The 27,932-nt window shown below is 38.5% G+C and overlaps 2 protein-coding genes across 3 annotated transcripts in view; both read left to right on the top strand.

The window, feature by feature from the left end:
• The window catches only part of IFRD1 (interferon related developmental regulator 1), a 43,053-nt gene extending 30,603 nt beyond the window's left edge, over positions 1 to 12,450 (top strand). For both annotated transcript variants that reach the window (XM_072964652.1, XM_006217737.4), the window contains 7 exons: positions 787 to 837; positions 920 to 1,098; positions 1,187 to 1,295; positions 6,920 to 7,054; positions 9,700 to 9,828; positions 10,281 to 10,376; positions 12,148 to 12,450. In XM_072964652.1, coding sequence (XP_072820753.1) covers positions 787 to 837; positions 920 to 1,098; positions 1,187 to 1,295; positions 6,920 to 7,054; positions 9,700 to 9,828; positions 10,281 to 10,376; positions 12,148 to 12,237 — 789 coding nt within the window. In that variant the 3' untranslated portion in view covers positions 12,238 to 12,450. The remainder of the gene's footprint in view (positions 1 to 786; positions 838 to 919; positions 1,099 to 1,186; positions 1,296 to 6,919; positions 7,055 to 9,699; positions 9,829 to 10,280; positions 10,377 to 12,147) is intronic.
• Positions 12,451 to 17,097: 4,647 nt separating this feature from the next.
• LSMEM1 (leucine rich single-pass membrane protein 1) lies at positions 17,098 to 26,462 on the top strand. Its single transcript, XM_006217739.4, has 4 exons — positions 17,098 to 17,235; positions 20,653 to 20,784; positions 22,535 to 22,663; positions 26,192 to 26,462. The coding sequence occupies exons 2-4, from the start codon at positions 20,658 to 20,660 to the stop codon at positions 26,320 to 26,322; spliced, it is 387 nt and encodes a 128-aa protein (XP_006217801.1). The 5' UTR covers positions 17,098 to 17,235; positions 20,653 to 20,657; the 3' UTR covers positions 26,323 to 26,462.
• Positions 26,463 to 27,932: the final 1,470 nt, after the last annotated feature.

Here is a 27,932-nt window from a genome sequence, read left to right as displayed (position 1 = left end):
TGTCCTCATAGTACTGGAACGGAACTAGCTTCAACGTGGGCATGTGGATGGTGACTTTAAAGCCTTAGGCTTTAGTGGTACTGGCAACAACATGAGAAAATATTAGTCATGACCTTTAGTGAAAAGGGAAATGAAGAATAATAAAGCCTTACAAATTTCCAATTCTGTCCTTATGTGATGAGTTTGTTAGAGCAGTGTTTTGAGCATTGATGGCTCCAATCTATGTTGTAAGCAGATTGTATGGACATATTCTGAGTCTTGTTAGGTAAGCTTTACCTTGGTGATGGTGGAGTGTTTTGCCCTTTTTTTTTTTACCCCCTAAGAAAGCAATTATCAGATTCCCAACCTCTTTTCAACATATTCCAAAACAAGTAAAAATCTGAGTTACAGAGCTCCTTTCAGTGGGAAGTTTGAGGATAGTTATTTGAATTTTTTAAGCTTTGTGTTGTAAAGGTTTTTAATAGAGTAGGTTTCTTTATCTCAGATGTCCAAACACCATCTTTGTCTTTGACTTGGAGGTGAAGTTTGAAATGCTTCTTTAGATTAATGAAGGAAGATCTGAGGGAAATGGGGTAACTTTCCTGAAGTTTAGTAGCAGATCTTGGACTAAAACCTGCTTCCCTTAACTCTTGATCCTACATTCTTTCTCTCTTTTTATACTATACTTGAGACCTAATACAGTCACGTAGTTGAGAACTTTTTCACATTGAATTATAAAGGCAGGAAGATGTAGATTAATAAGAAAATGACAAACATTAATGTCTGTTTTCTTTTTGCCTTTTTTAGTGTGCAACTTGCTTTGGTGTTTGCTGTTTTATTGCCACAGATGATATTACTGTAAGTAGACAGCTTTTGACTCCAGTTGTTAGCACATTTCTCATTTAAGATGGTAATCTTTTTTCATATTCGTGTGCACTAGGAGCTGTATTCAACTCTGCAGTGTTTGGAAAACATCTTCACCAAGTCGTATCTCAAAGAGAAAGACGCTAATGTAATTTGCAGCACCCCTAACACAGTGCTTCATATCAGCTCTCTCCTCGCTTGGACATTATTACTGACCATATGCCCAATCAATGAAGTGAAGAAAAAGCTTGAGATGTATATATTTTAGTTTCATATTTTATAAAAACAACATTTAATGACATAATTGGTTGTGTTCATATAGTAATGACTGATTTTTTTCTAGGCATTTCCATAAACTTCCAAGCCTCCTCTCTTCTGATGATGTAAACATGAGAATAGCTGCTGGTGAATCTTTGGCGCTTCTGTTTGAACTGGCCAGAGGAATAGAGAGTGTAAGTACCTGATGAGTAGTGGAAAAAGCTTGTGCCACAAGGATCATCACTCTGTCATTACTTCACAGCTATAAATTGGGTGATGACTTTAGAGCATGGCCTACTTGACAACCTAATGATGAGTGGTCCTGCTTTTTGGCAGTGTTAATATAATACTTTTAAGAGCATAAACCAGTAGAGGTTGGTAGAGCAATATTTGAGTGTAGTTCATTACACTTAATTGTTGCTGTCTGTAGACCTGAAGTTTAGGTACACTCATTACTCATGGAGAGAGTTTTTATTTATTTTTTTTAATTGAAGTATAGTTAGTTTACAATGTTGTGTCAAGAGAGAATTTTCTAGTATAATCTTTGTGGATCTGCTTGGATTTGTCAGACAGGACACAATAAGAAAATTCTGTCTTGGATGCTTTATAATAAATGTCAGACAGATGGTTGAAATAGTAAGTCAACATAGGTTTGGAATCAGAGGAGTTTAGTTACTATTGTTTAACTTTTCTAAGCTAAAGATGGAAGTAAACATGGCCCTTTAGCCTGGGATGTGTGCTTTGCAGTTCTCCACCATTGTCCACTCAGGATTGTTTTTTACCACAGTTCGGCTTTCAGAGGTATTTGAGTTTGTGATGGGTGGTCCACTATCCGGATAGTATGCCAGGTTTAGCACTGAAAGGCCCTGTGTTCTAGGAAACCCTTCATCTTAGGCTGTAAGGGACAATTGGTCACCCTGGGTTGTGACCTCTGTTGTGAACCTTGGGTTACTTACTAGCTGCTGTTTAATTTAAAGAGAAAGACTGTATTTCCAGAAGAAAACTTTTTTAGCAATTCAAGAAGTTATTTAACAGTGGCTAATTCTAAGTAAGGTGAATACGTGTTCTGGGTTGCCTGGTTCTTCACATTCCATTCTAAGCCTGTGTTTAAAGAAACGTTTAGGGTCTTAAAATTTTTCTCTGGAAAGTATCTTTCCCTAGTGCTGCCTCCCCTCCCCCACCTTGAAAGATAGCAGGTACAAATTAAAAGTAAGTTATTAATGCTGTCAGTAGATAATGAATCTCCTTGTGTGAGAAATTGGACTCAAGTTAGCAGTCAATTTAATTTTACTGAGCTAGTTAATGGCTCCTTAACCTCAAGGCACAGAAGCTAGATGTCCCAGTTTTTGATCTTGTATTTCTCTACTGAAATAGTATTTTTTTTTTCTTTTTCCTTTGAAATGCAGTTGAAATTATACATGCTGAATTTATTTAAATTTGCATAAATGTAAATATGTTACTACCTACATTTTTATGTTCTCTGGCTTAGTCATATGTGATATTCAGGAGAACATATCCAAACATGTTTAATTTGACCTAAGTCCTTGTCAGACAAAGTGAACTGGGTTATAAAATAGAACCTAGTGTTTTGTTTGCCATTTTTGTTAAGTCAGTAAGTCAGTAAGCTGTTTAAAAGGAGTGAATATATGGTGGTGGTTGGGGATGGTTATAGGGTGTTGAAAAATTTAATTAAACCAGGTGTTGATGAATATATAGGTTGATGTAAATTACTTTCTTGCCCATGTGAAACATTGAATTATTCAGAGCCTCTTGCTAACATAATATTTTGTGATATTATTAACCTGGAAATCTAGCAGTGTAATGACATAAGCCTGGGAGACTTAGGGAAAAACTTCCGAAGAGCTGGCTGCTAGGTTGGGTGCTAAAGAACGAGCTGGTTATTAATAATAGCTATTTGTTAAAGCTGATAAGAAGATTAGTCATCATTCGCTGGTGAGCGCCCCTTTTACTGTCTGCCATGTGACCAAGCAGGGGAGTGTACTCAGTAGCCACCTGCCTACGTTTAGATTTTCTCTTCCACTTAGGAGTTGCTTGATGTCAGGCAACTTCACTACAGTTCAGTATCCTTATCTTTATTTATTTTTTAAATTTATTTTTATTTTTATTTATTTCTATATTGAAGTACAGTCAGTTACAATGTGTCCATTTCTGGTGTATAGCACAGTGGTCCCTGTCATGCATATACATACAGATATTCATCTTCATACTCTTTTTCATTAAAGGTTACTACAAGATATTGAACATAGTTCCCTGTGCTATACAGCAGAAACTTTTTTTTAATCTGTTTTTATATATAGTAGTATCCTTATCTTTAAAATGGAGAAAATAATAGTCACTAGCTCATAGGGTTGTTGGGAGCACACGCACACAGTCTAAGTGGGAGCTATTCCGTACTGTTGGCTGAATTGTGTATTTCCTCCGCCTTGCTAGTAGGCTAGTAGTGGCCTTTTAGGAGCTCTCTAGGGTAACGAGCTAAGACAGACTAGTAGATGGAATTATAGGTCTACAGGCCACGTGATACGCTGATTCAGGAAAATATGCCAAGATATAGTAGAATCAGACCTTCCTCAGTTTTCCCTCTCACACCTCCCACCTAACCCGACAGAGACAATGCTACAGGACAGAGACACAGCAGGAAAAAGCAAAAGAAAATCCAAAGACTAACAGCACGGTCCTCGGTCCTAAATCATAAATCACTTAGATTTTATATTTCTAGAGAGGGCAGCTCCACGTGCCTCTCATTTATTTCTTGCCTTTGTTTGTAGGATAACTGACCCATTAAAAGTGTTCCATACCTTGACAAAGACAATCTGCCTCAGTTAGCAGGGAATGAAAAGAATAGAAGTCTTTGTACTTGAGCAGAGTCAGATAAAACCATTCTAGAAATAATAGTCAGCACTTTGCAGTGACCTGGGGGAGGGTTCAAAATCTGTTTCAATGTTAGGCTTTCCTATGATTATTTCTTGACACCCAAGATAGCCATCCAAGACCTAGCTTATTTCATTTTGTTTACAGTCAGTGCTCCAATGACTTGTATATTGGGGGGATGATTTTTGTGACCTTAAGGATCTTACCCTGTGTTTAAACTCTTCCAAAAGTTTTCTGTGGTCTCATTTCATCCTCATTCCATTCAACTTTTGAAACCATTTAACTTCTTATAGCTGTTATTTTGTATGAAATAATTATCTTAGCTGTCACATTTATATTGTTAGGCTGAAACAAGCTATCATAAGAGATCTTTAGCATAATGGATGTTTATGTACTATGTTTTATATATTTTAAAAATACATAAATATATTTTACTTAGTCCTTGCAATAAACCTATGAGACCTGGGTGGTATTAACTATCCCTTTTTATGTTAAGAGGAACCTGAGGCACAAATTGCTAATGTAATTATGTCCAAGGTTATATATATCTAAATAATAGATGTTTATGATTCAAATCTAGATATTCTGATTGCAAAAGCTGTGTTTTGTATGACAGTAAACTTCCTCATGTAGGTGTAATTGCTACACTGATTTTTTTTTAAAGTCCAATTCCGTATAAATTCTAAGTCTAGAATATTGATATGATAGTTTACGCTTCATAATTTATTGGGTGAATTTATATTTACCATCTTATTTAATGCTTAAAACTGTCATGTGGGAGAGTGGATACTTTCATTTTATAAGTGACAAAATAGTTTCATAATTTTTAAAACTTGGCGTAGTAACTAGTAGATTTGAGAATTCTGATCCAGGACTTTTGACCCTTTCGTGTGGTAATGACTACGTAGTTTTTTTTTTCATTGTTGAGAAGAGTTAAGATATTTATTTGTACCTCTAAGAGTCCATTTTTCATTTGTCCCTGAGTGTACAGTTTTACTGCACAGTTATCCGAAAGTCCAGTAAATTGGCTTTTGGATTCTATTGAACTATTTTTGTCATATTTTCTGTTTTCTTTTTAATGCACAAGCACTTAATGGAGACATTTCCCTATAGTATTTAATATTTATTTTCATAAGTACTATACTGAACTCAATGATTCAGATTCTCTAAACTAGATCGAGTTTTATTGATTGCTAAGATCATTTACTGTGGGGTGTCTCAACTTCAGCACTCTTACTACATTGGGCTGGGTAATTTTTGTTGGAGGTGGGGTGCTGTCTTGTACATTTAAAGATGTTTAGCAGCGTTGTGCTCTCTTTGGCAGCACATAAACTAAGATGTTTAGCAGAGTCCCTGGCTTCCACCTAGTAGATGCCATTAGTACCTCCTGGCAGATAGTGACAACCAAAAATGTCTCCAGATATAGTCAGAGGTCCTCTGGGAGGTAAGATTGTTGAGAATTACTGGCAGTGGTTCTCAGTGCTTAGAACAAATTAAGATAATGCACATCATCTTGTTAATTTTAGTTATATTCTTCTATCTATGTTTTTAAAACTTCCAGAACTTTTTTTTTTGAGAATAATAGAGAAGAGTAAGTAGTCAGTGAAACGAGTAGGAAGCTGCCAGTCCCTGAAATGTACTTGTTTCTACAAGTAAAACGATTTCCCATTTTATTATGATGGAATCACATTTATTGGAATTTAAATGTAGAGATCAGCATAACACTGGACTGTTTTAATACCTCATCAGCTTTGGTAATTGCTTTTCTAGATGAAAATCTTATTAACTGGTATTATCTCCAGCTAACTCAGACATAGGAAGTTGAATTACAGCATTTGAAGAGAACATTTATTAGAAAGTTAAAAATGTACAATCTCTAAAATATCGACAGTAAGCAAATATGTACTTATGTACCCAAAAGGATATTTGTGTTAATTTCAAGCTTATTTTCCATGACTGTAATAAGCCTTTTCATTTTTAGGCATTAAAAGAAATTACATTTATACTTTTTGAGACTGAACAATTACATATACAGTAGAAGAATGCCCACAATAAGAGCTGCTTGTTTTAACAGAACAAGTTAAATGATTATTATCACCAATGCAAAAATTGTTTAACAGGCATTAATAATCAGAGCTGGAGATAGCTCACCATCTTGCTTCTGTAAAGTGTCTGCTCTAGTTTTGGTCAGCTAAATAACTTTGAATCATCTTCTAGTTTTTAATGTGGTTCTGAAATGTGATTAGGGAGTAAAAACACCCCAAATAAAGAGACTTCTTCAAAGTGTAGCCACTTAAACTGTGTCAAGGAAGCTCACAGTCAAGGTCATGGCAAATAGTAATACGTTTCCTGGCTTCCCTCCAAAAGTGATTGAATACCTTCCTTTCTTGAATAATTTAATCACTTGAGTTGTGTACCTGACACATATATCTGGTTGCTTATTCTAAATATGGCCAGTCAATTAGAAATTAGGTGCTTTAGAAAGCATGACTGAAAGCTTGCCCTTTCTGGAATAAGAATTTTTAGCATTTGGGGAATATGTTCTTTGGGGACTGGGGAACTGGAGGACAGATAGAAGCTGTAATGGTTTATGTCCATCTGACTGTCACTGAACTTTGAAATCCCAGTACTGTCTTGAATATGGTGGGAGCACTGTAAGTATTTGTTGATGCATCTGGATATACTTGGAAGGGGAATGTTCATCATTTGGGGTGTATCATCTTGTAGGCAGCACTTCCGGATTAAATTTTTGCATGATAATATGTATTTATATGTGCGTCTGTGCCAAGATCTGTAAATAGCTCGAAGATTTGTATTGCTCTGTGCAGCTCTGCTGAATATTTTCCAAAGTGGATTGTTCTTCGTTAGCTCTAGAAGAGATTGGGGCGAAAAAACAACAAGTGAAAGTAAATTGTTTTTTCCTGACCAGGACTTTTTTTATGAAGACATGGAGTCTTTGACTCAGATGCTTAGGGCTTTGGCTACAGATGGAAATAAGCACCGGGCCAAAGTGGACAAGAGGAAGCAGCGGTCGGTGTTCAGAGACATCCTGAGGGCGGTGGAGGTAGGCCTCTTAATGCTGGACTAGCTATTCATTTTGAAACTAGATTGTTTCAGGCCAGACTTGACAAAGGGGCAATTCTGCTGATTGAACTTCACTTTTGACCAAAATCATTTCCTCATTTTAAGACTGAGCAGGCTTTTAACAACAAAAATGAAGACTTCTTTTTTAACAAAGGAAAATGCAATTCTGATGTTACAAAGTTACTCTTTCTTTAGGTTGAAAACTTTAAAAAAGATTTATAGTGAAAGAAATATATTTCATCTTGGTGTACTTGCCATCGTCAAGGCAGTGCTGCTTAATAGCACATACGTACTCAGTGTAGTGTTTTTTTGTAAACAGTCAATTATTGCCTACCCCTCAGTACTTTTAAGCAAAGACCTTATGATCTCCCTGGGAAGACTGGGTGCTGAAAACTGAAATGACAAAACCTGCCGTTTTAACAGGATCACTGAAAAATCATTATCTGATGCTTGAATCCCTTCTATAGTTCCCTAACCTGCTTTGGTCCACTTGGCAAATAAATTGATTTAGAAATCTTCAAGGGTTAGAATGCATGGTTAAAATGAACTGTAGGATAATGGCAGTATTACTGTGGAGCATACTAAAATCTTTAACAATTTTTGTGTGTGTGTGTTTGTGGCTAGGTAAAAATATTTCTTGGATGTAAGGGATAAATTTCTCAGGTTAATGCTCTCTTATAGGGGAGTTCTTTCAAGAATATTGCCACAGAGTCATTTAATCTGATGTGTGTATGAAATTTTAGAATGGGTATTAAAAAAAAATAGAGATGCTAAGGCCCCACTCAGATCCAGTTTTGAAGTGTTTCAGTGATTCTCATATGTAGCCTGCTTAAGAACTACTTTCTTCATTTTAATTTACATTAAAAAAATAATAAAAGCTAGGATATAAATTAATATAGAGGTCCTCTTGGATCTAAATTTTTGGTCAGTGTTGACTCTTATTGTCTTACATTAATATTTTATATTTTCTTTGGATGTTACCATCTAAAAAACAAACAAAAAACCCTAACTTGAGCAGACAGACATGCATACTAAGCACTGATCTTATTGGTCTTATAAATAGTATGGCAGTATCCCCAAATTAAGGAAGCCATTTTCTTAAGTATAAACTACTCCTACATTTGCACACGATAGCCTCCAAAAGGTAAAATGTTGACATGTCCTAGATTTCCTGGATTAGACCAGATTTCAGATTTTCTGTCTTAATGCATCCTCTCTGCGTAATAGACTTTAAGAGTCAGTGGGACCCAGCAGATGCTGTTGACAAGCCCCTCAGCCCGGGCCAGCCACAGCCCACAGCACTGATTCTGCTGAGAAAGATGCGAGTGACTCCCAGTGTACACAGGCTTTAATGGGCTGCTGGTCTCCTCACCCCAACCACTCCGCCAAGCACCGCAAAAAATGAAAGCCCTCTGCCTCACCATCCTGTCCTCTAGTAATCTCCCTCCAGGCCTCACCCCCCTCCTCTCTTCATCTCAGGATTTCTGTTCCTTCTCTGCCCTGAGACATGTCTTCAGTGTTTTCTGAAATATGGAAGGCTAAAGTCATAGAATCTTGCTGTTCTCTTTCTGAGCTGTTGTAACAGACCGGGCACTGTACATGCTTCACAGACATGTCATCTTACACCTCTAGTAAATCTCTGTGGTTATAGGTGTAGGTATCCCTGTCTTAGAGGCAAGGGAACAGGGCCACAGAGGTTCAATTACTTGCCAAGAGTCACAAGCCAGGGAGTGGGCCATCCCTGGAGTTATGTCTGGAGTTCACCGTCTTTCCTACTACGTCAGACTGTGTGCTGAGAGAGAAGGGGGCTAGGCAGATGTGGGGAAGGCCATTGGAGTGGTCTTGCCCCTTTAAATTCTATCACCTTTTTTCTATGGTCCCTGTGGAGATCACCCATTCCCTTGGTTACTCTTCTATATTCATGATTTGTCAAAGAAAGAAAAGAGAAGCCTTTTTTTTTTTTTTGGTCTCAAGTTGTCACCATTCTGAATGACTTCTCTGTCTGGAAAACCCTATCCTGTATTTGTTCCAGTGACCTTTATTTCCGCTTCGCTTGGGCCCGCTTCCATGGTTATACTTTAGAAATTATCTTCTGGCAAACTTGTTTCATCTCTGAAATCTTTAACTCAAATGTTACCTCTCGTTTTCCTAATAAGACTCCTCTTAGGCCCTGGGAGCCCTCTAGTTACTCATCCTCCTTTGTGGCTGGCCTGTTAACCCCACTTCCTTTTGTACATTTCTGCTTCCCCCAATTCCACCACTGGCTTGTGGGGGCATCTTGTCTTTCTGACTTGTCCTGCAGCCTTCTCCCCCACCTCTGCCAATCCTAGACCAGTGCAGATATCTGACTTCACCCCCTGCCTCGGTTTGTTGAGTGCTCTTGACGTTTAAAAACATTTACCACAATGTAGTTTTGTCATTAATATTTATCCATACTTAGTTGTGCCTTCAAGTCTACCACAACTAGAGAAATTCTGCACCCTTACATGTAGGATAGTACTGCCACTTTCTAGTCTCTTCATATCTCAGGGATGGAGGTTTTGGTTTACACCATATTGTTCATTTCAGCATGTGTTATTTTAGATCATTTTAGTTCCTCAGAGTTTTTGTTGTTGTGTTGGCCAGGAACGGGATTTTCCAACAGAAACTGTTAAATTTGGTCCTGAACGCATGTATATTGATTGCTGGGTCAAAAAACATACTTATGACACCTTTAAGGAGGTTCTTGGATCAGGGATGCAGTACCACTTGCAGGTGAGTAGGTGACATCCTTTCTGTATGTTTGCTCTTAAATTAGGGAGCAGTTTTGAATGTACTTCATTTAATTAGTTTTTGAAGTTAGTTTTACTATAAAGTTTTACTTTATATATTTTCAGCATGATATACAAAATAGTAAATTTAATTTTGAAAGTTAAATTGAGTAAATATGAAACTATTCTTTTTGTTTTTGTATTGTGTAAGTCTGTGGAGCATCTATATGGTTGTTGGAACCCCACTGATAATCTTTGTATGAAAGCAAATAGTTTGACATAGCTTTCTTGAATTCAGGGCATTGAAAAACAATTTGGTCTTATGAGAAACAGAAAATAAATGACTTCAGTTCATATTTATAAGCTCCATGTAACTCCTGTTAATCACATTTCACTTTAATGAAAAAAGAGCTGATATTTAATACTTAGCCTCATTACCTTTTTCTTTTATTTAAGTCAAATGAATTCCTTCGCAATGTTTTCGAACTTGGACCCCCGGTGATGGTTGATGCTGCAACGCTTAAAACGATGAAGATTTCTCGTTTTGAAAGGGTAGGTTTTGTTTTTGTTTTCAGTAGAACTAAATGCACCGGAGAAAAGTGGAGCCAAAAGTTTGATTTCTGCCAAGCTGTTGTCTGTGGAGTTTTGTTTCTTTGTGATGTTGCAGACCCAGAATAGCTGTACTGAAAGTATAGAAACTTGACTGCATTTAGAGTATGGAGGGTTATGATGAAAAATTTTTATGTATAATCCTATTAACATAGAAGTTATTTTCATTTTTTGTTTCCTTTTATTCTATGAAGTTTATATATTTAAGAATAAATATTTACACAGTGCTTCTTTCATACCAGGTAACTGTGAGCCCTCTTAGTAAGTACCAGATTCATTTTACAAATATGAGGAAGCAAATGAACTCAGAGAATTTCTAACATTAAATAGTGATTATTTTCATTGAACATTTCAAAAATTCTTAATTTTTATTTTTTTACTGAGGTAGAATTCACATAGCATAAAATAAGCTTTTTTAAAAATGTACAATTCAGTGGCATTTAGTACACTTACAGTGTTGCACAACCATCACCACTATCTAGTTTCCAAACATTTTTATCAGCTTAAAAGGAAACTTATGTCCATTAAGTATTAACTCGCCATTCCTCTCCCCTCCCGTCCCTTCCCCCAGCTGCTGGCAGTCACTAATGTGCATTCTGTGTGGATTTTTCCTCCTCTGGATAGTTCACATACATAGAATCATGTAACGTGACCTTTTGTGACTGACTTTTTCCACTTAGCATAATGTTGCCAAGGTTCGTCCATGTTGTAACGTGTGTCAGCACTTCAGTCCTTTTAGTGGCTGAGTAATACTCCAATGTATGCATATACCATATTTATCTGTTCATAAGTTGGCGGATTTTTGGCTTGTTTCCACTTTTTGGCCCTTATAAATAGTGCTGCTATTAACACGTGTACAACTTTTTGTTAGAACACCTGTTTTTGATTTTTTTAGGTACATACCTAGGAATGGAGTTGCTCGGTCTCATGTGGTAATTCTGTGTTTAAGTTTTTAAGGGACCTCTAAACTGTTTTCTACAGTGACCACACCATTTTACATTCCTACCAGCAGTATGAGAGTTCAGATTTTGACATCCTTAACAACACTTTGTTTTTATTTTTGTTTTAAATTATAGCCATCCTAGTGGGTGTAAATTGCTTAATTATATCTTTATAGGATCTTTATATTTAATTATTTTATGGCCATATAATTGATTGTTGGGTATTTTAAAACTGGTTTTAATAAACAATATTTTTACATACATTTCACTTGTGAATTTTCTTTTGGAAGAAATTCTTGCATGGGACTACAGAGCTGAATTAGGATTTTTTGATGATGTATTGCCATATTACCTTTCAAAGTTATTGTCATTTGACAGCATTGCATTTTATAATTTTAAAATTTTGAATGAAATCTTGTCATTTTTTCCCTTGTTATTTTAATTAACAACAAAGTTGAGTACTTTGTTCATGTTAATTCATGATTTGTCTTTTCCTTGATTGGATTAAATGATGCACTTTTAAAAACTTTTTTGCTGGAATTTTCTTGTTTTTTATGTACCTGATTATTTTTTTAATACAGAATAGCCATGAACTATTATGTGTTAATTTTCCCCCTTATTCTTTGTGTGTGTCTTATAAACATTTAAAATATTTATAGGGTCAAATTAGTTAATTTCCTTCCTTTGTGTATTTTTATTTACCTTTTTTTTAACTTTATAAGAATATCTTAAGCCTTAATGGCTCACATGTATTTTTCTTTTCTTCATTTCAGCATTTATATAATTCTGCAGCCTTCAAAGCTCGAACAAAAGCTCGAAGCAAATGTCGAGATAAGAGAGCAGATGTTGGAGAATTCTTCTAGATTTTTAGCATTTGAAGACCACTTTCTGTTCCCTTTTTTTTTTGTAATTTCTAATGTATTTAAACTCTAGAGTTAGTTTTTATCATGGGTCAACAGATAGCTTTTGTAGAGGGGGTTATATTATAATTTAATGTATTGCAAATGGCAAGTTCTGATTATTGAATATCCTCTGTAAATATAATCAGTAAACATGAATAAAATGTTTGTAATGTTTGGTTATTTTCTATTTATGAAGAGAGCAAAAATACAGTATTTCACTTGATTTCATGATGAGAAAAACTATTAGCCAAGATTGAATTTCTTATGCTGTGGTTGTCGGAAATATTGATTATGATGATACAGATATACGAGGTGTTTCACTTAAGATCTTTGACAGATGAGTTTCGGATACAATTTTGAGAGCTAGTTCTCCTGAATAGCTGCTATTATTTTCAATTTTAAATGGAACCTAATCATTTTGTCACTGGGATCAACAAAGGGAATTATACCGTGAGACCTTACAGCTGCACTTAAAGGCCATTCAGAGCATCTGTTGTTCGTGATAAATTGGTATACGCCAGAAGGTTGCTAACCTTGACCTCTGAGGGCAGTAACACTAATTTCATCTGCTGTGGAAGACCTTGTGCTCTTTATTTTGAAATAAAGATCTTTTCACATGAAAAGTGTTTCTTTTCTCATAGAAGAAACATTATTTATGGGTTGAAGGTACAGAGTTCAAAATGACCAAGCTGGGTAGGGAAAGAGTGGAAACAACTTACTTTGTATATTTGGAAACATGAAAATAAATGAAAAAAATGTAACAGTATATCATTGGCATTCCAACGACATTTTTAAGAGTATTGCTTCTTGGTTGTTATCCCTATGAGGTGAATTTTGTACTTTATGAGAAGTTGTAAACATTTTGACAATGCATTAGTATTTCGTTATTAAACTTTATATGGAAATTACATTGCACAAGCAATAGCTGCAGTCTAGAATTCATAGATTTATTTATTTACATGAGTGCAGAAAACAGTGATAAGAGTGGTGGAGAAGCATGCAGATAAGGACCAAAATCAAGAGAGGGTTTTTTTTCTAAACTAGCTTTCCTCTCCCACATCTTCAACACCTGAAGGTCTGATGTGCCCACTTCGTCGAAAATCGCTGGCCAGCCTGTGGAGTCTCTCCTGCTGCTGGGAGTGTGAGCCCCATCCCTCAGACGCAGCGCAGCGGAAAACAGACTTGGAAATCTTGAACTTGGAATTGCGTGCTGTCACCTCTTTATATTCCAAGTAGGTTAGAACCATGAAGAAGAGATTGCAGGTAGAGGGCTTTTTTTTTTTTTTCTCTAATTTTCAGTTTTAGATATGAGTATTTAAAAATAGTAAATGAATTTTTATGAAAGAGATGTATATACCTAGTTTAACAGTACTTTAAGGCTTATAAGGAAGTTAGCTCCCTGCTCCATCCTTCCCAATTTCTCAGGAGGCATTCCATTTCAGCCTTTAGTTTTTCCCTAGCACCTTGGTTTCAGGTTTCGAAGTAATATGCTTATTCAGCTACTTCTTGGTTTATTATTTTTCGACATCTGATGACTTTCTATTCAATAGGTGAAGATTTCTGCCTTTTTTCTTTTCTGTTTTCCTCCCAATTTTTTTTTTTTGTTGTTGTTGTTAATGCAAACAATGATGCTGATTTGTAGTGACCATATTTCTATTCATTCCTGAACTGGATAGTTTACTGTGCTTACGTTTCCATTCTCACAGGACATCTTGTCTTGGTTTTACAGACACATCACTAATTCTTCCAAAATAGTCCCAAATACATTTGGAAGATGCTGCTTTAGTCTGTTTTCCACATGGTCAAAGCACAACAAAATACCTGATTCTGGTTTTAGCCTAGACTAATTTCTCTCTCATATGAGTATACAGCTGTTTCCTGAGACTTTATCATTCTGGGATTTGTTTTCCTTCCTTGGGATGGATTCCACATTTCCTAGACCCCTGTCTTTGTTATTAGATTACTGTCCTGTTAAAGAAAGGAACACTTCCTTTAGTAACTTCTGGGAATGGGTGTGTGCGAGGTCAGTTATTTTGAGACTTCACATGTCTGAAAAGTAGTTTGGCTTGGGATATAAAATCCTAGGTAGAAAACCAAATTCAGAATTTTGAAGGCATTGTTCTTTTGTCTTCTAATTAAAGTTATTTAATTTCTGATTTTTTGTTTGTTTGTTTTGTCTTTTGAATCTCTTTGTCTCTGCTGTTCTAAAAGGGCACGATACTATGCTTTGGTAGACTAGCAATCTGGCAACTACTAAGTGTTTGACCCCCTTGGTCACACATACATTTTCTGGAACTCCATGAGATAAAACAAAGCTGCTGGATTGACCATCTGGCCTTCTTTCTTTCTTACTAATTTCTTTCTCTTTCTGGGAGATTGTTGTAACGTGATTTTCCAATCTGACTATTCTACTGTATTTTTGGCTAACATGAAATTACCTACCTGTATTTAGCTTCATACTTCACTGTTGCCTCCAGTCCTGAGCCTGCCTGAGTTCTGTGGGGCTGGTCATCACTCGTCAGTGATGGTCCCCTGGAGTTCTGCTCAGGTGGGGACAAACCACTCTCCATATTCAATACATTTGTTGAAATTTTGCTCAGCATTGTTTCCTCCAATTTTTATTCTTGTGGTTTTGTAATTTCTTATTCTGCCTTTTTTCCTGGGATTTTAGGAGGAAAAAAGAAATGTGAGTATTTGTATATTAAATTTATAGATGGGTGACTTTTCATGAAATTGATGGATAGTTGCTAGACAGGATTACTGGGGATTCAGCGTGTAAGAATGCTTGAGCTTTCTTCAAAGTAGTAAAATAGCGTATGGTAGATCAATTCATTTCCTTGATTCTTGGTTAACCTTGCTGGTTTAAAGGAATTTGAAATGGTCCCTGCCTAGTAAGTTTTATTGTGAGGTTCCAGCATTAATTTTGAACCAGTCGGCTTCTGTGACTCAAGTCTTTGGTGACATTTGCTTAGTTTCCTGGGAAGGAGATACAATATTTGAAAGAAAAAGCAAGAAACACTTGACAGTTTCCCCAGACTGAACAGTTTTTGTGAGAATAGAGTACCTGTTTTCTTCTTGTGATCCAAAACTCTTTTTGATGTGGACTTTTCAGGTACATAATAGATAAAATGAGGTAGATTACCTTGCTCTGCTTTTTTTAAAATTTTTTTATTTTTTTTATTTTTTATCATTTTGATTTATAATCATTTTACAATGTTGTGTCAAATTCCAGTGTTCAGCACAATTTTTCAGTCATTCATGGACATATACACACTCATTGTCACATTTTTTTCTCTGTTATTTATCATAACATTTTGTGTATATTTCCCTGTGCTATACAGTGTAATCTTGTTTATCTATTCTACAATTTTGAAATCCCAGTCTATCCCTTCCCACCCTCTACCCCCCTGGTAACCACAAGTCTGTATTCTCTGTCCATGAGTCTATTTCTGTCCTGTATTTATGCTTTGTTTTTGTTTTTGTTTTTTAGATTCCACATATGAGCGATCTCATATGGTATTTTTCTTTCTCTTTCTGGCTTGCTCTGCTTTTAAGTATTTTCCAGAACTAACAGTAAAGCCATAAAAAGTCTCATCCTCCTCACTGTAAAATATAGTTGAATTCAGACTTTGGTGTGAGGAATTGTTTAGTCTCCACTTCCCTCATCCCTGAAGGGGTGGGCATTAATACTCCGTGGGGTTGTAAGGTTATAGGAGAGAGAAAAACATGTAGTAAATGTTCCAAATGAAGCTCTTATTTCTTCAAAGAATAGATGGGTTAAAACAGTTCACATAGTTGGGAGATTAAAACTGAACATGATAAAACAAAAGCTAACAAACATTTTCATTTTTCAAGAGATTTGGGATAGCTTTTAAGGTATTAAGGGCTTCTGAGAAAATAGTTACTACTTACATTGTCTTCCTTCAGGAACTGGCCCTCGGGTATAGATAAATCTTTCCCCCAAAGTAGAATGAGGTCCATACTGAATACAGATGTAAAAGGAATTTTGCAGAGCATTTTCTAATTGAAGTGCAGTGTGTTTCAAGGATGAATAATGTCTATCTAGTCATGGCAATGGAAGGTAGGATTACAGAGGATCACGGATCAGTTTACCACTTAACCCTTACTGTCCTGCTGGGCTGTCAGGTCTGTGGTCTGGGATGGGGGCTTGCGGGATTGTCTTCTCCTCACTGTAGCTTCTTTTATGTACACCAGAGGGCAGACACTCCTTGGCATGTGTGTGCGGGAACCATGTCAGAGGCTTGAGATTCCCGAGAAGGGAGGATGCATAAAAATTCACAGAATAAAGCCTTTGAAAAGAAAAGAAAGTTGAGATAAGGTGCTTCCATCACTAAACAGTAGGGCCACTGTGTCTGTAGCTGTAAAGTCTCCCATATGCGGTCTGCTTTTGTAGCTACTGGAAGCCCTAGGAGTCCTCTGATCTGCCCTCATCCTGGTTAGACTGTTACATCCTTATTCTGTTCCTGTTTCTTATAGTCCTCTGGTCTGGAGTCCTGTGCAAGTGAGTTTAGTGCGGCAGCTTCAGCCTGCTACCCGACATTTACACGGGAGCGCCGTATGGCAGAAGACGGGAACTGTCAGCTCACACAGTCACATCAGCCAAATAAGGACATAAATCTCAGTCCAATAAGAACCTCATCAGTTACCAATTGAATCAAGGCATGGTGGTTTTCTTTCTTTTTAAAGCATAGTTTTACGAATATATTAACTAAAAACCTTAGGCTTTATGAAAAAAGTCAATATTTGGAATCTTACACTGCTTGGCTAAATTAACACTAAATATAGATCAACAGTTTCATGCTGGGGTTTGTGGGCCTTAGAGGAGTGCTCGCGTGCCGAAGGAAGGCAAAGAAAGAACTGCAGAATTTGTAGAAAGTCATAGTTGCTTCTGAATAATTTTTTTTCCCTGGTAATCTAGCAGTCACAGCTCACATTTTTGTAAGTAATTTGCATGCTGTTACTCTTCTGAGAGTGAATTCTTGAGGCTGGTTTGTTTTTTTGTTGTTGTTGTTGCATGTGCCCTGTGCTTTTAACTTCTGATAGAAATGATATAGACTTTATTTTTAAAATTACTTCCTGTATTTGAGAAGGCACTGACTCTGAAATGGAACTAAAGGACAAATTTTCATGACTCACTCAAGAAAGCTTCCTATTAGCTTTGAATTAAGCCCTATGATAACAATTCTGATTTTGTGGGACAGTACTGGTGGGAGTTATTTCTATGGTTTGATACCAAACACCTATTGGAAAAAAATAAAGAGCAAAGCAGACTTTCATAGACAACTATATTGGTCAGAATATTATAGGTAGTCAAAGCATTCTTAAATGACAGAAAAAAAAATCAGCTGTTAGCATTGATTTAAACTGGAGCAAAATGAAATTACTTACATGTTTCACCTCAAGGTATTAGAAGGGGTTCCATGAAAAGGATGCTGCTTCAGTCAATCTTACTTAATGATCAAATTTGCACACCAGAGTCAAAAGGAGGGTCAGGTTAGTGCGATGCAGAATTTAGTAACACTGGCTTCTCCAGCCCTGCTGGTTGTTCCCAGATGCCCTCATATGGAGATGCCAAAGATAGCAACAACTGGGTGTCAACAGCTGTGGGTCCTGGTTTTAGGGCCATGTGATCTTGGATCCACTTACTTACAGAGTCATTTGCAGGCTCTTAGCCGCCATGAACCACACCCAACTGTGTTTTCCCTACTGGCTCTTTATCTTCTATTTGCATGTTGCACTTAATTTAAAACTGCATTGAAATAGCATTTATTTGCATTGTAACTTTACCCAAATGGCTGCTTTCAGAGCACTTCAGGGTTCAGTGTGGGTTATTGTCTTAGTGCTTTTGGATTGGATGTTGCATTGAATTACTTTTGAGCTGGCAGCAAGGGCCAGTGGTTTGGAGATTTTATTAGCTGTGCTGCTCTTAAGTCAGTTGTTGTGGCTGTGATTTTTCTAGCTAGTCCTCTACCTTGTAAACGCTGATTAAGCCTCAGCATGAGATTTAAGCAGTAGTGATTACATTCCCAAAGGGGAAGCTAAGGCTCAAGGATATCAAATCAGAGATCCAAAAATGAACCATGTGTCAGCCACTGAGCCTAAAATAGAAGCCGTGTTTGGAAGAATGATCCTATGATGTGATACAAGCTTTATGCCTCATCAAATATTAGTGTTTGGGACAATGAAGTATAAAGAGATGATAAAATCTCTAGAAAAATAGTTTAGAAATCTGACCACACATCAGTCAACACTTTTGGTTTTATCTGTAAAAGAGTAAGAGTCGATTGATCTCCAAGGCCCCTCTGCTCTATATGCTGTTACTTTTTTTTTTTTTTTTTGTCACTTAAAGTCATTCCCTTAGGAGTGCTCCAGGAAGTGTATTTGGAATTCAGTAACATCAGTATCTAAAGTGCTTCAGTATTACCTTACCTAAAATCCTCAGGGAGTTATATGTTCTTGTTAATTAAAATTTCAGGATCAATAAAACACCCTTTACAGTTTTTAATTGATTGAAAAAAATTTAACTAGTTCATGACTTTCCAAACCCACTGTGTTTCTTACCTAGGGTTCTGGGAGCACTTTTTTTTTTTTTTTTACAAGTACTAGTACGTTTTTAGGTATAAACTGGGAAATTGCTGGGTTTTAATATTTTGGAGTTCAGTCTAATCTGTTTAGTAAATGACTGATACTTTTTTTTTCAGATCTTCTATAGGTGTTCATGTTTTTTTTTTCCTGAATTTGGTTTCTCTTAACACTAATCATATTTCCCTTCATTCTGTAGCTAGGCATTAAAGGAAAGTTTTAAAATGTTAACAGGAGATAGTGTGTTGCCACATCTAGGCAGGCACAAAGTTTACTGCATTGCTTTTACTAAAGTCCAAATATCACATGAGGGTTTTTACCTCAGTTTTATTTATGTTAGGGTACTTATTACTGCCTCAAATTCTTTTGGAAATAGTGAGATACAAATCCTAAATTAAATGTTAGGTGTTTAGAAGTCACTGGCTTCTAAACTTGGCACTGGGCATTTGAAGAGTAAGATTGGTGCCCACCCTATGGGGTGTTCAGTCAATTGGGAAAATCAAAGATGTAAGAAAATACAGTAATATAGAACAGCTGTTCTGATAGAAGAATGTACAGCATCCAACAAGGGCACAAAGGAAAGACAGGCTGATTCTTACTGGAGGTGAGGTTTGAGCTGATTGTGACAACAGATAGGGAGCCTATGGAGAAGGCAGTGCAGGAGAAGGCACAGTGAAGCCAGAGGCCTACTGCCAGGTCTGCGACGAGCTCATGTGCGATCTCGGGCATTTACCCTCTGAGCTTCCATTTTCTCACCTGTGGAAAGGAAAGGGGCTGGAGGAGAGCATGTCTAAAATCCTTTCCAGATCAAAACATCACTATTAGACTCATTTTATGAAAAGAGACAACTGTAAAAGAGAAAGCTTTGATAGCAACTGGAATTTGTCTTCCTAGAACCTTCGTTTCACATAATTAAAAGGCCACAAGTTCTCTGTTGTACTAGAGAAACATCTTAAAATAGATTTTTAAAATCCATTTAGGTTTTTCAATGTACCTTGAAGTTGTGCTGACATTAGAGAACATGACCTGAAATGTAAACTACAGTTTAAAAATTATTTATTATGTAAGTGACCTCAATCTAAGGAAACTCAGGGAAGAGACCTTAGAGGGTCCTGAGGTCGAGCCTGCAACTGCTGTAGCATCTCAGTTTGCTAAGATTTTTGCCCTGAAGACTCAGAGCCAGTGTCTAAGGACTAAAGATGCCTTTAAGGTTGGAACTCATACAGCATCTTGAGGGAGAATCTAATAGGTATAGTTTTGTATTAAAGCCTCATCAATTAGAATGGTTCACAGTATTTTCTTTTCTCAGAGTCTTTATGGTCACAGGCTGCCTAGCTTAATTTTATCTTTACGTGTTTATATATAGCCGCCTTGCACAAATATATGCAGAATATGACCAATGTAATAAAAGGGCAATATTTAAAAATCAATTACAAAAGAAAAAAAGAGACCCAGGGAAAATACAAACAGAACTGAGGAATTTGAGGAGGAGACAAGAGCATATGCACATCATCAGGGTATTAAAGCCTTACAATTGGGCTACACCCTTGATTCTGAGCTTCCTGGCAAGCAAAGCAAAAAGAATAGCTCCAAAAGTTGTCCCCAGAAGGAAATATTTTCTTACGGACAAGCAAAGCTTTTCTAGCCCTTCATCTGGAAGTAATCTGTATGGGTGGTTCTTCATGTGCCTGATCAGCTTCCTGTGGGCTGTGATTCTCCTGAAGCCCAGCTCCCCAGCCAGCCTCTGTGTTTAATGACAGTGTTTTCTTCCAGGGACAATGAATCGTTCTTCCCAGGACACCGGCTCTAGCGGCATTCCCGAGGATAGAAAGCTTTATGTTGTGGATTCCATAAATGACTTAAACAAACTAAACCTCTGTCCTGCCGGATCGCAGCAACTGTACCGTACGTGTGCCCTCCGAGGCTCGGCCGGCCTGCCAGGCATCTAGGCCACCTAAAAATAGCGGTGCTAAGCTGGACCTGCGGGCGTGGAGGGGCGGGGTGGGCCTTCGGAAGGCCCCACGGTAGAATGCTGTTTCTTGTGAGGCAGTTTTTGCTTTTGTTCTCTGAATACTTGCCAGGCTTATGGGCTTTCTTGGCTCTTAAGCAAGATTTGAACTCTTGTCTTCAAAGTTCTGAAACGTCCCTGCTGAGTGTCCCTCCCTGGAAAGCGCTGGAGGCTGCCGAGGTGGTCTCCCAGAGGCTTACTCATCCCTGTTGGCTGCTTTTGTGCCTTCTAGTGACCACAGCCAGGTCACCGATGGAGCCCACTTTCCTAGAGGGGTCTTACTTCATGGCGAATTGCTGAGAAAAATGTTCCACACATTTAACTAGTTCTAAAAAAACATCATTAACATTTTGTTGGGCAAAAATATCAACTCCCTGTTTTAAATTGCAAATTACCCCAATTAAAGCATTAGAAAAAGAAGGGAGAAAACAAAATAAAAATCTGCTGTATACTAAATACTAAATATTATGGTGAATCTTGGCCCCTAAATATTATAAATGAGTTCAATCAGGTTATTCTGAGCCCCATCTTTTCTAGCTTAAATGCTGACATTCATGGTGATAAATGCCCATTTGCTGTTTGTTCCACACGCACTCTAAACTCTTACTGTCCCGGTTTTATATCTATAATTCCCCCTCTAAATCCTTTCTGAGTTCTTGTTTTCCTCTATATTTTAATTTGTTCAGATTTTGACCTGTTTTTAATGCAGTCAGTCTCATTAAATGTAGGTGTTTGGGTGCCGGCTTATGCCCGGCTATGATTAGGAGGCACACCTTGTGGAGGGTGTGATGCAGCCCCCTTATAACGCACGGGGCACGAGCCACCCATTCTTCCTTAGTCAAGTAGCAGAGGGTGTGGGACTGACACAAAGTAGGAGAGAATACGGAAGTAGTTCAAGGATCTCCATTACCCCAAGTTTTTGTATTTCTTTTTCAATTTAATTCGGGTGTTATTAGGCAAATATGCCTTCCAAAATGATGCCCATGTGCAGACAATTCATGGTTTGGATGGACCAGGCTGTTGTAGAAGCGTGGTTGCCGTCTCAGCTCAAGTGCAAAACATTTCAGAGAACCTGGCTTCCACAGCATGTCCATCCTGAAAACAGCTTTCAGAAACCAAAGTACACCAGGGTTATTTTGTTGTTGTTGTTGTTGTTTAAATGGATTAGGCATAACTGGTTATTTTGACAGGAAATAGAGTTTTCTGCAAGATACTGCAAGGTGTTCAGCCTTTCACCCAGAGTAAGTGGCCGGGAGCCCTCTGGTCTTACTCCTGGGTCACTCTGGGAAAAGGGCCATAGAGCCCCTGTCATGCAGAACCCTTAACTTCTTTATCCCCCACCCGCCTCCCAAATGAAAAATCCATGTTCTGATACATACAGTGTTAACATAGTCTTCAAGGAAATCTTCAAATAGGGACTGAGGAGAGAGAGGTTGACCTGGCTTGTTCTTTGAATACTGTATAGAAGGTAAAAAATTCTCAAAAAGCACCCAGCCCAAAGACATTCCTAGAATGGAAGTCTCTCTCCAGAGTGATCAGAGGGAAAATGGATGTACCCCTTATATCTCTACTTGTGGGGGACTGTTCGGTTCTGCTGACAAGCTGTGTGCTGAGGAGTTTTTGTCTTTGTTGTTTGTTTCGTATTAGCTCTGGAGGAGAAAATCCCAGACGTTGGCGCTAACTCAGGAAATGGGAGCCACAGTCTGTTTTTGTTGGGGCTGATAATCGTGCTGATTGTTAGCCTGGCACTGGTTTCTTTCGTGATATTTCTAATCGGTAAGTACCACTGATGTGTAGCTGATTGGTTCCCCTTGCTCCTGGATCGAGGCAGTGCTTCCTGGCAGTCAGTACTGATGTGGAAGGACGAGAGAGCGTGAATGCCTAGGGAATGCAGCCCTGGGGCAGGTCGCTGGGGCACACAGAAGCCCAGACTGCCAGGAGTTCACAAATGAGGGCATTAACTGTTTCTCTAACACTTTCGTTTCTCACCTGGAGTCCCTAGCTGCCAATGGTAGGCAGCTTATTCTAGTTAATTCTGGGTTTTCTTAATCCAAAACACAGGTTCTCCATGAATTCAGATCTATAACTTAGTCACAGTCATGTTTCAGCCCCGCTCCCAGATTTCCCCACCTCCCTGAAATCAATTAGAAGCAATGAGGCTTGTGCCAGGGCCCAGAGGCAGTGTTGGGATGTAATGAGGCTGCTTCCCTCCTGTCTGACGCTGCCCAGGCTGGCGTCCTGCTTCTGATCTAACGTGTCCTGCCTGCCCTTGGCCTGGGCCCTGCATGCCTGCCCTTGAGTGGTGACCCAGGCTTTCCCACCCAGCCCCTCCACCGAGAGATCCCTGAGGTCTCAGTGCCACTCTCCCCTCTGCCATGGATAGGGGAAGGGGACATCTGTCCTCTTGCAAAGATGTCTCCTCCTTCTGCATGTTGCCCCTCCCATGGTGCCCACCAGCATCCGCTCTGAGCTGTCCTCTGCGGATCACCAACTGTAGTTATTTCAGTTCCCTCCCCTCACCCCCCCAAGAGTGGAAGGAGCCTGAAAGGAGGGCGTCGTCTTTGACAGCCTTCTGCCTGGATCCACCGCACAGTCACTTCTGCCCCTGCCTTCAACCATCCTAAATGAGAGGTGGATCTCATGCCTTTGAAATCCTCTCATTCAAGTTCATGCAGGATTAGTGGGGGTATCGATGGTAGTGATGGGAGGGGAGAGGCGGGCAGAGAGGGGCATGACTCTTACAGCTTCTAACCCCTTTCCTTCCCCTAAACTCTTCCTTCCAGCTTAGGGGTGTTTATGCGGTTTGGGGCTGGGGCTGGACGGGAGAGATGATGTTTAACTGCTTCCCGGTCTCCCAGTGCCCTTTTGCTCTTAGAAGCTACAATGTGAACAATCCTTACAACAGTGTCCTTGTATCTGATTATTAATTGGAGGAAGGTTGGCCCTGAACCTGCAGGGCTGGAAAGAGCGCCTGGAACTCTTTCTGAAATGTTATCCCACATTAGTTGATGCTCCAAATACCATTCTGCCCTCACCCATCTGGGTAATGACTAAGTTAAACTATTGAGAAATTTTAGGTATGTTTACTAACTTGGGAGCAACCAAAACACTTCTCTCTTCTGCGATTATGATAAATGATAAAACAATGATAAAAACAATGTTATGTATTGGGTGCTCACTCTCTCCCAGGCATCAGTTGATGTCTGTTTGCTCACAACCTCGTGGTGACTCTATAGTGTGGGACCTGTTTTTATTCTGGTTTTACCCATGCTGAAACTGAAGCTTGGAGAGATTAATTAATACGCCCAAGTCCACTACCAATAGGTGTCTTATCAGGACACAAAGACTCCCCTGCCTGACATCAAAGACCATTCGCTTTGTGACCATTTTATACTCCCGGTATAAGCAGGATTTATTTTATATTTGCTTTGAGTGTTTTATATTGATGGCAAATTCATATTAAGAAACAAGATGTGAATAAAGAAGAATGCCTTTTTATTGAATGATTACTCTGTGCCAGAGACATTAAATTCATTATCTTAAATCCTTACTCTACCCCTCAAGGTAGCGTCTAATATTTCTGTTTTACTGATGAAAGACTAAGGCCCAGAGAGTTTCACTCTCCATGTTTATCCAGCAAATCAGACGCAGAGCTGGGATTCATACCCTGGCCCGTCTGCCTCCAGAACCCACCAGCACTCCACTGCCTATGTTGAAGTAATAATAAAGGCTTCTTGTGGTTTCCAGATAAATCTTAGCCCAATTTAAGACCAGAGTTGACACAGGACCCTGTAAATGAACTTGGTCTGTGTGCATCTTTAACAAGGAAACCTTTTCACTCTCAATGGGATTCAGTGCACACGTGTATTCTTTTAACTGAAGTGCAAGAACTTACATTCTTTATAATTCTTTATAATTTTATGCAAAAGAAATAGGCTATTTTATACTGATTACATTGATTAAACTGTTGAGCCTTATGTTTTTGTCACAATCTCTGTCCTAAAGAGGAACAATGGACACCAAGTTAGATGACCAAGGATGCCTACCTGCCTTGGTAGCAGTTTCCAGTGGCCAAGCAGTGTAGATGCTAGGTGTGTGGGATATTATTAAGTGTTGCCTTAAGGGATAAGAAAAGCAGTCTCTAAAGGGCCCTGTGCTGAAATGAGTTTGAGAATTACTGTATAAGTTTATGCTCAAGGTTTTTTTGTTTTTTTTTCCCACTCCTTGTGAATTTCCAAAAGACAAGTCAGATATAATTTTCCTTTAACTTTTTTGCACATGGAACCCTTTTTCTTTTTGGGGATTTAATTTGGAACCACTGTACTGGGGAACAGACTTAGTCCAACATGGCACTACTTCCTTCTGTGTTTGACACATGCAGAAGGTTCCCAAGATGGGAAGGGATGTCACATGCTGTGGATTTGTTTGTTTCACATTCTTCCCCAGAAGCAAGTGGTACCTCACTCTGCAGCAATGTTCAATAAGACTCTTCTGTCATGTCTTGGACCATAATACTTCCAAAATAATTTTTCAGACATGGGAGATATAAGTAGCTTCTGGGCAGCAATTTGTCCCAATGCTGGAAGGTGAAGCTCTGACATTTCCATGTTAGTTTTCTGCTAAACTTAAAAGATACCTTGGAAAAAACTTGCCTGAAATGGAAATGATAAGAAGCCCAAATATTAAATACTGATATTGTGTTGCATTTCTCAGAAATTTTAACTCTGCTAAACAGACCTCAGGCTGTTCCGTTCCCTGGGTTACTCAGTAACCAGGGGTTCTGTTTATTTTGGAAATATGGTCTCTCTGCTTTCAGGGTGGTCTGAGGAGAATTATTATACATTCATTATGGTCTGGTGGTTTAGAACCAGAAGAGTTATGTCAAAATAGGCGAGAACCCAAAAAATCTCACCTCCCAAATGAGGAGCAAAAAACTCTTTCTGAGAATGAGTCTCAAAATGAGACAACATAACAATCACTTCTCTGGGGATAATCAGACACGCTGGCAGTTTCCCTCAGTTGCTTGCAGCAATGTCTTTCTCAGCCAAAATCTGTGCAGAGCTGCTGAAGGTAGTCAAGTCTGGCACCAAGAAATTGTAAAAATCATTCACTTGATAGTTAACTTCAGTCTTCAGCAATTTCTCTCTTGGGCTTCTGGGCTGTGTGGGATATCAGAGCAGGGGATTTGCCAAGGGGGCATCTCAGCGCTCAGCCGAGCCCCCTCTCTCCCCCTGCCCTCAGGGCTCTGAGTCTGGATGGAACATGCTGAAAACCAGTGAACACTGTCTGTTTTCCATTTTAAAGTTCAAACGGGCAACAAGATGGAAGATGTGTCAAGAAGACTAGCAGCTGAGGGAAAGGACATAGACGATCTTAAGAAAATCAACAGCATAATTGTAAAGCGACTCAACCAACTGGACTCGGAAGAGAACTAAAGAGGTGATCGTCCAAGAACAGCTGCTGACACCTGAGCTTCTCACCGTCCTGGGCGTGTGCAGGGTGAAGAACTGACCGAGGGCATTTCTGCAGGCAAAAAAGGGCCAACTTTCTGCTATAGGAATGGGTGCAACGTCAAGGCAAGGTGGGGGTAGGGTGGGGTGGGCGATGGGGACTCAGCCAGAAAGGAGCTTATTTTGTGGTAGGGTCCTTCAGCTTTCGTGGGATGAGGGTGGCTTGGCACGGAGGAGAACTGACAGTAAGCAACATAGGGAATTCGGCTGTGTATCCAACTTCTTTTATGAAAGGAACTTTGTCACCAGAATAAGTTCACTGTGGCCAGTAAGGTTCATGGCACATACACCTTTACGAACTCCCTCCTAAGGAAGCCTAAGGGATAAACTGAATTGTGTTCAAGGGCACCAGGTGATAACTCTTCAATAAAAGAGATTCTGCTCAGGTGATTAAACTTTGACTCATTTCCCCAGGGACAGGGGTTGGCTGGGCTGGGAGCTGGTTGCCTACTGATATTTGCTAACAGTAGTTATGAGCGTATGGTGGGGCGGGGGTCAAGAGAAAGAGCATAATTTATTCAGAGGAGCTTATATTCAAGTGGGGAACAAAGAGATGTATAGTTATATATAGATAGATAAGCTTTTTGACTTCATTTCTGATGGGGAAAAAAGTCCTTCAGCACCCCACTGATTAATTTTGAACAAATCGGATAGTTTTGTAGCCTTCACTAAACTACAGTAAGAAACTGTCTACTTGGAATATTTGGAACCAGCCTTGTTTCAGTGCAAAAGGAAAGGCACACACAGTTTATGACAATAGATATGGTGTGATATAAATGAGCCTAAAAAGCATGAGTCTTAGAAAATCATTTATTTAATATAAATATTTCGTGTAAGTCTGTTGTGTGAAGTCTACTGCAGTTCTACCATTTTGGGTTCATCAAGAACATTTGGGTTTACTCTAAAATTACATACATACACATATAAACACATTATAACACTAAGAAATAAACACAAGATATTTTACTTATCCATGTTTGCACTCAAAAACATTTGTACTGCATAATTTAAAAAAACTGATGTCATGCAGAATATTTAAAAATCTGAAATTTGTATTTACTGGAAAATTCTGGACCTGTTGATGAAGTGTGGCAAAATAATTTGTCATCAGAATTTGTTGTAAAATTGTTTCAAACCATAGAAGAGTTGATGCAACAACTCTTTTGAAAAATACCCATTTCCTTCTCTGAATCTGTTTGTTCCTGCTATGCCTTTTTTTTCTTTCTACCTACACAGTGGATATAGTTTGTGCTCAGTGATAAATGAGCACAAAATTCCAAGAAATTTATGATTTTTACGACATGAAGTACTGTAGTGTCTGATAAATCATTTCATCCATCTTTTTGGATCCCTCCTGTTGGGTCTGATCATATACATCCCAGAGAATTCCAGGCACCACAGTTCCTGGTATTTTGATTCACAGATTAACAACTTGTATTGACCCTATTATAAAATATTGGCTGGCTACATGTAGTCCTTTTTTTTTTTGTAGAGTTACTGGGGATTGAACCCAGGACCTCTGCATGCTAAGCATG

Source organism: Vicugna pacos, chromosome 7 (assembly GCF_048564905.1).
Source record: "Vicugna pacos chromosome 7, VicPac4, whole genome shotgun sequence".
Lineage (NCBI taxonomy): Eukaryota > Metazoa > Chordata > Mammalia > Artiodactyla > Camelidae > Vicugna > Vicugna pacos.
This window is presented reverse-complemented; position numbering and strand designations above follow the sequence as displayed.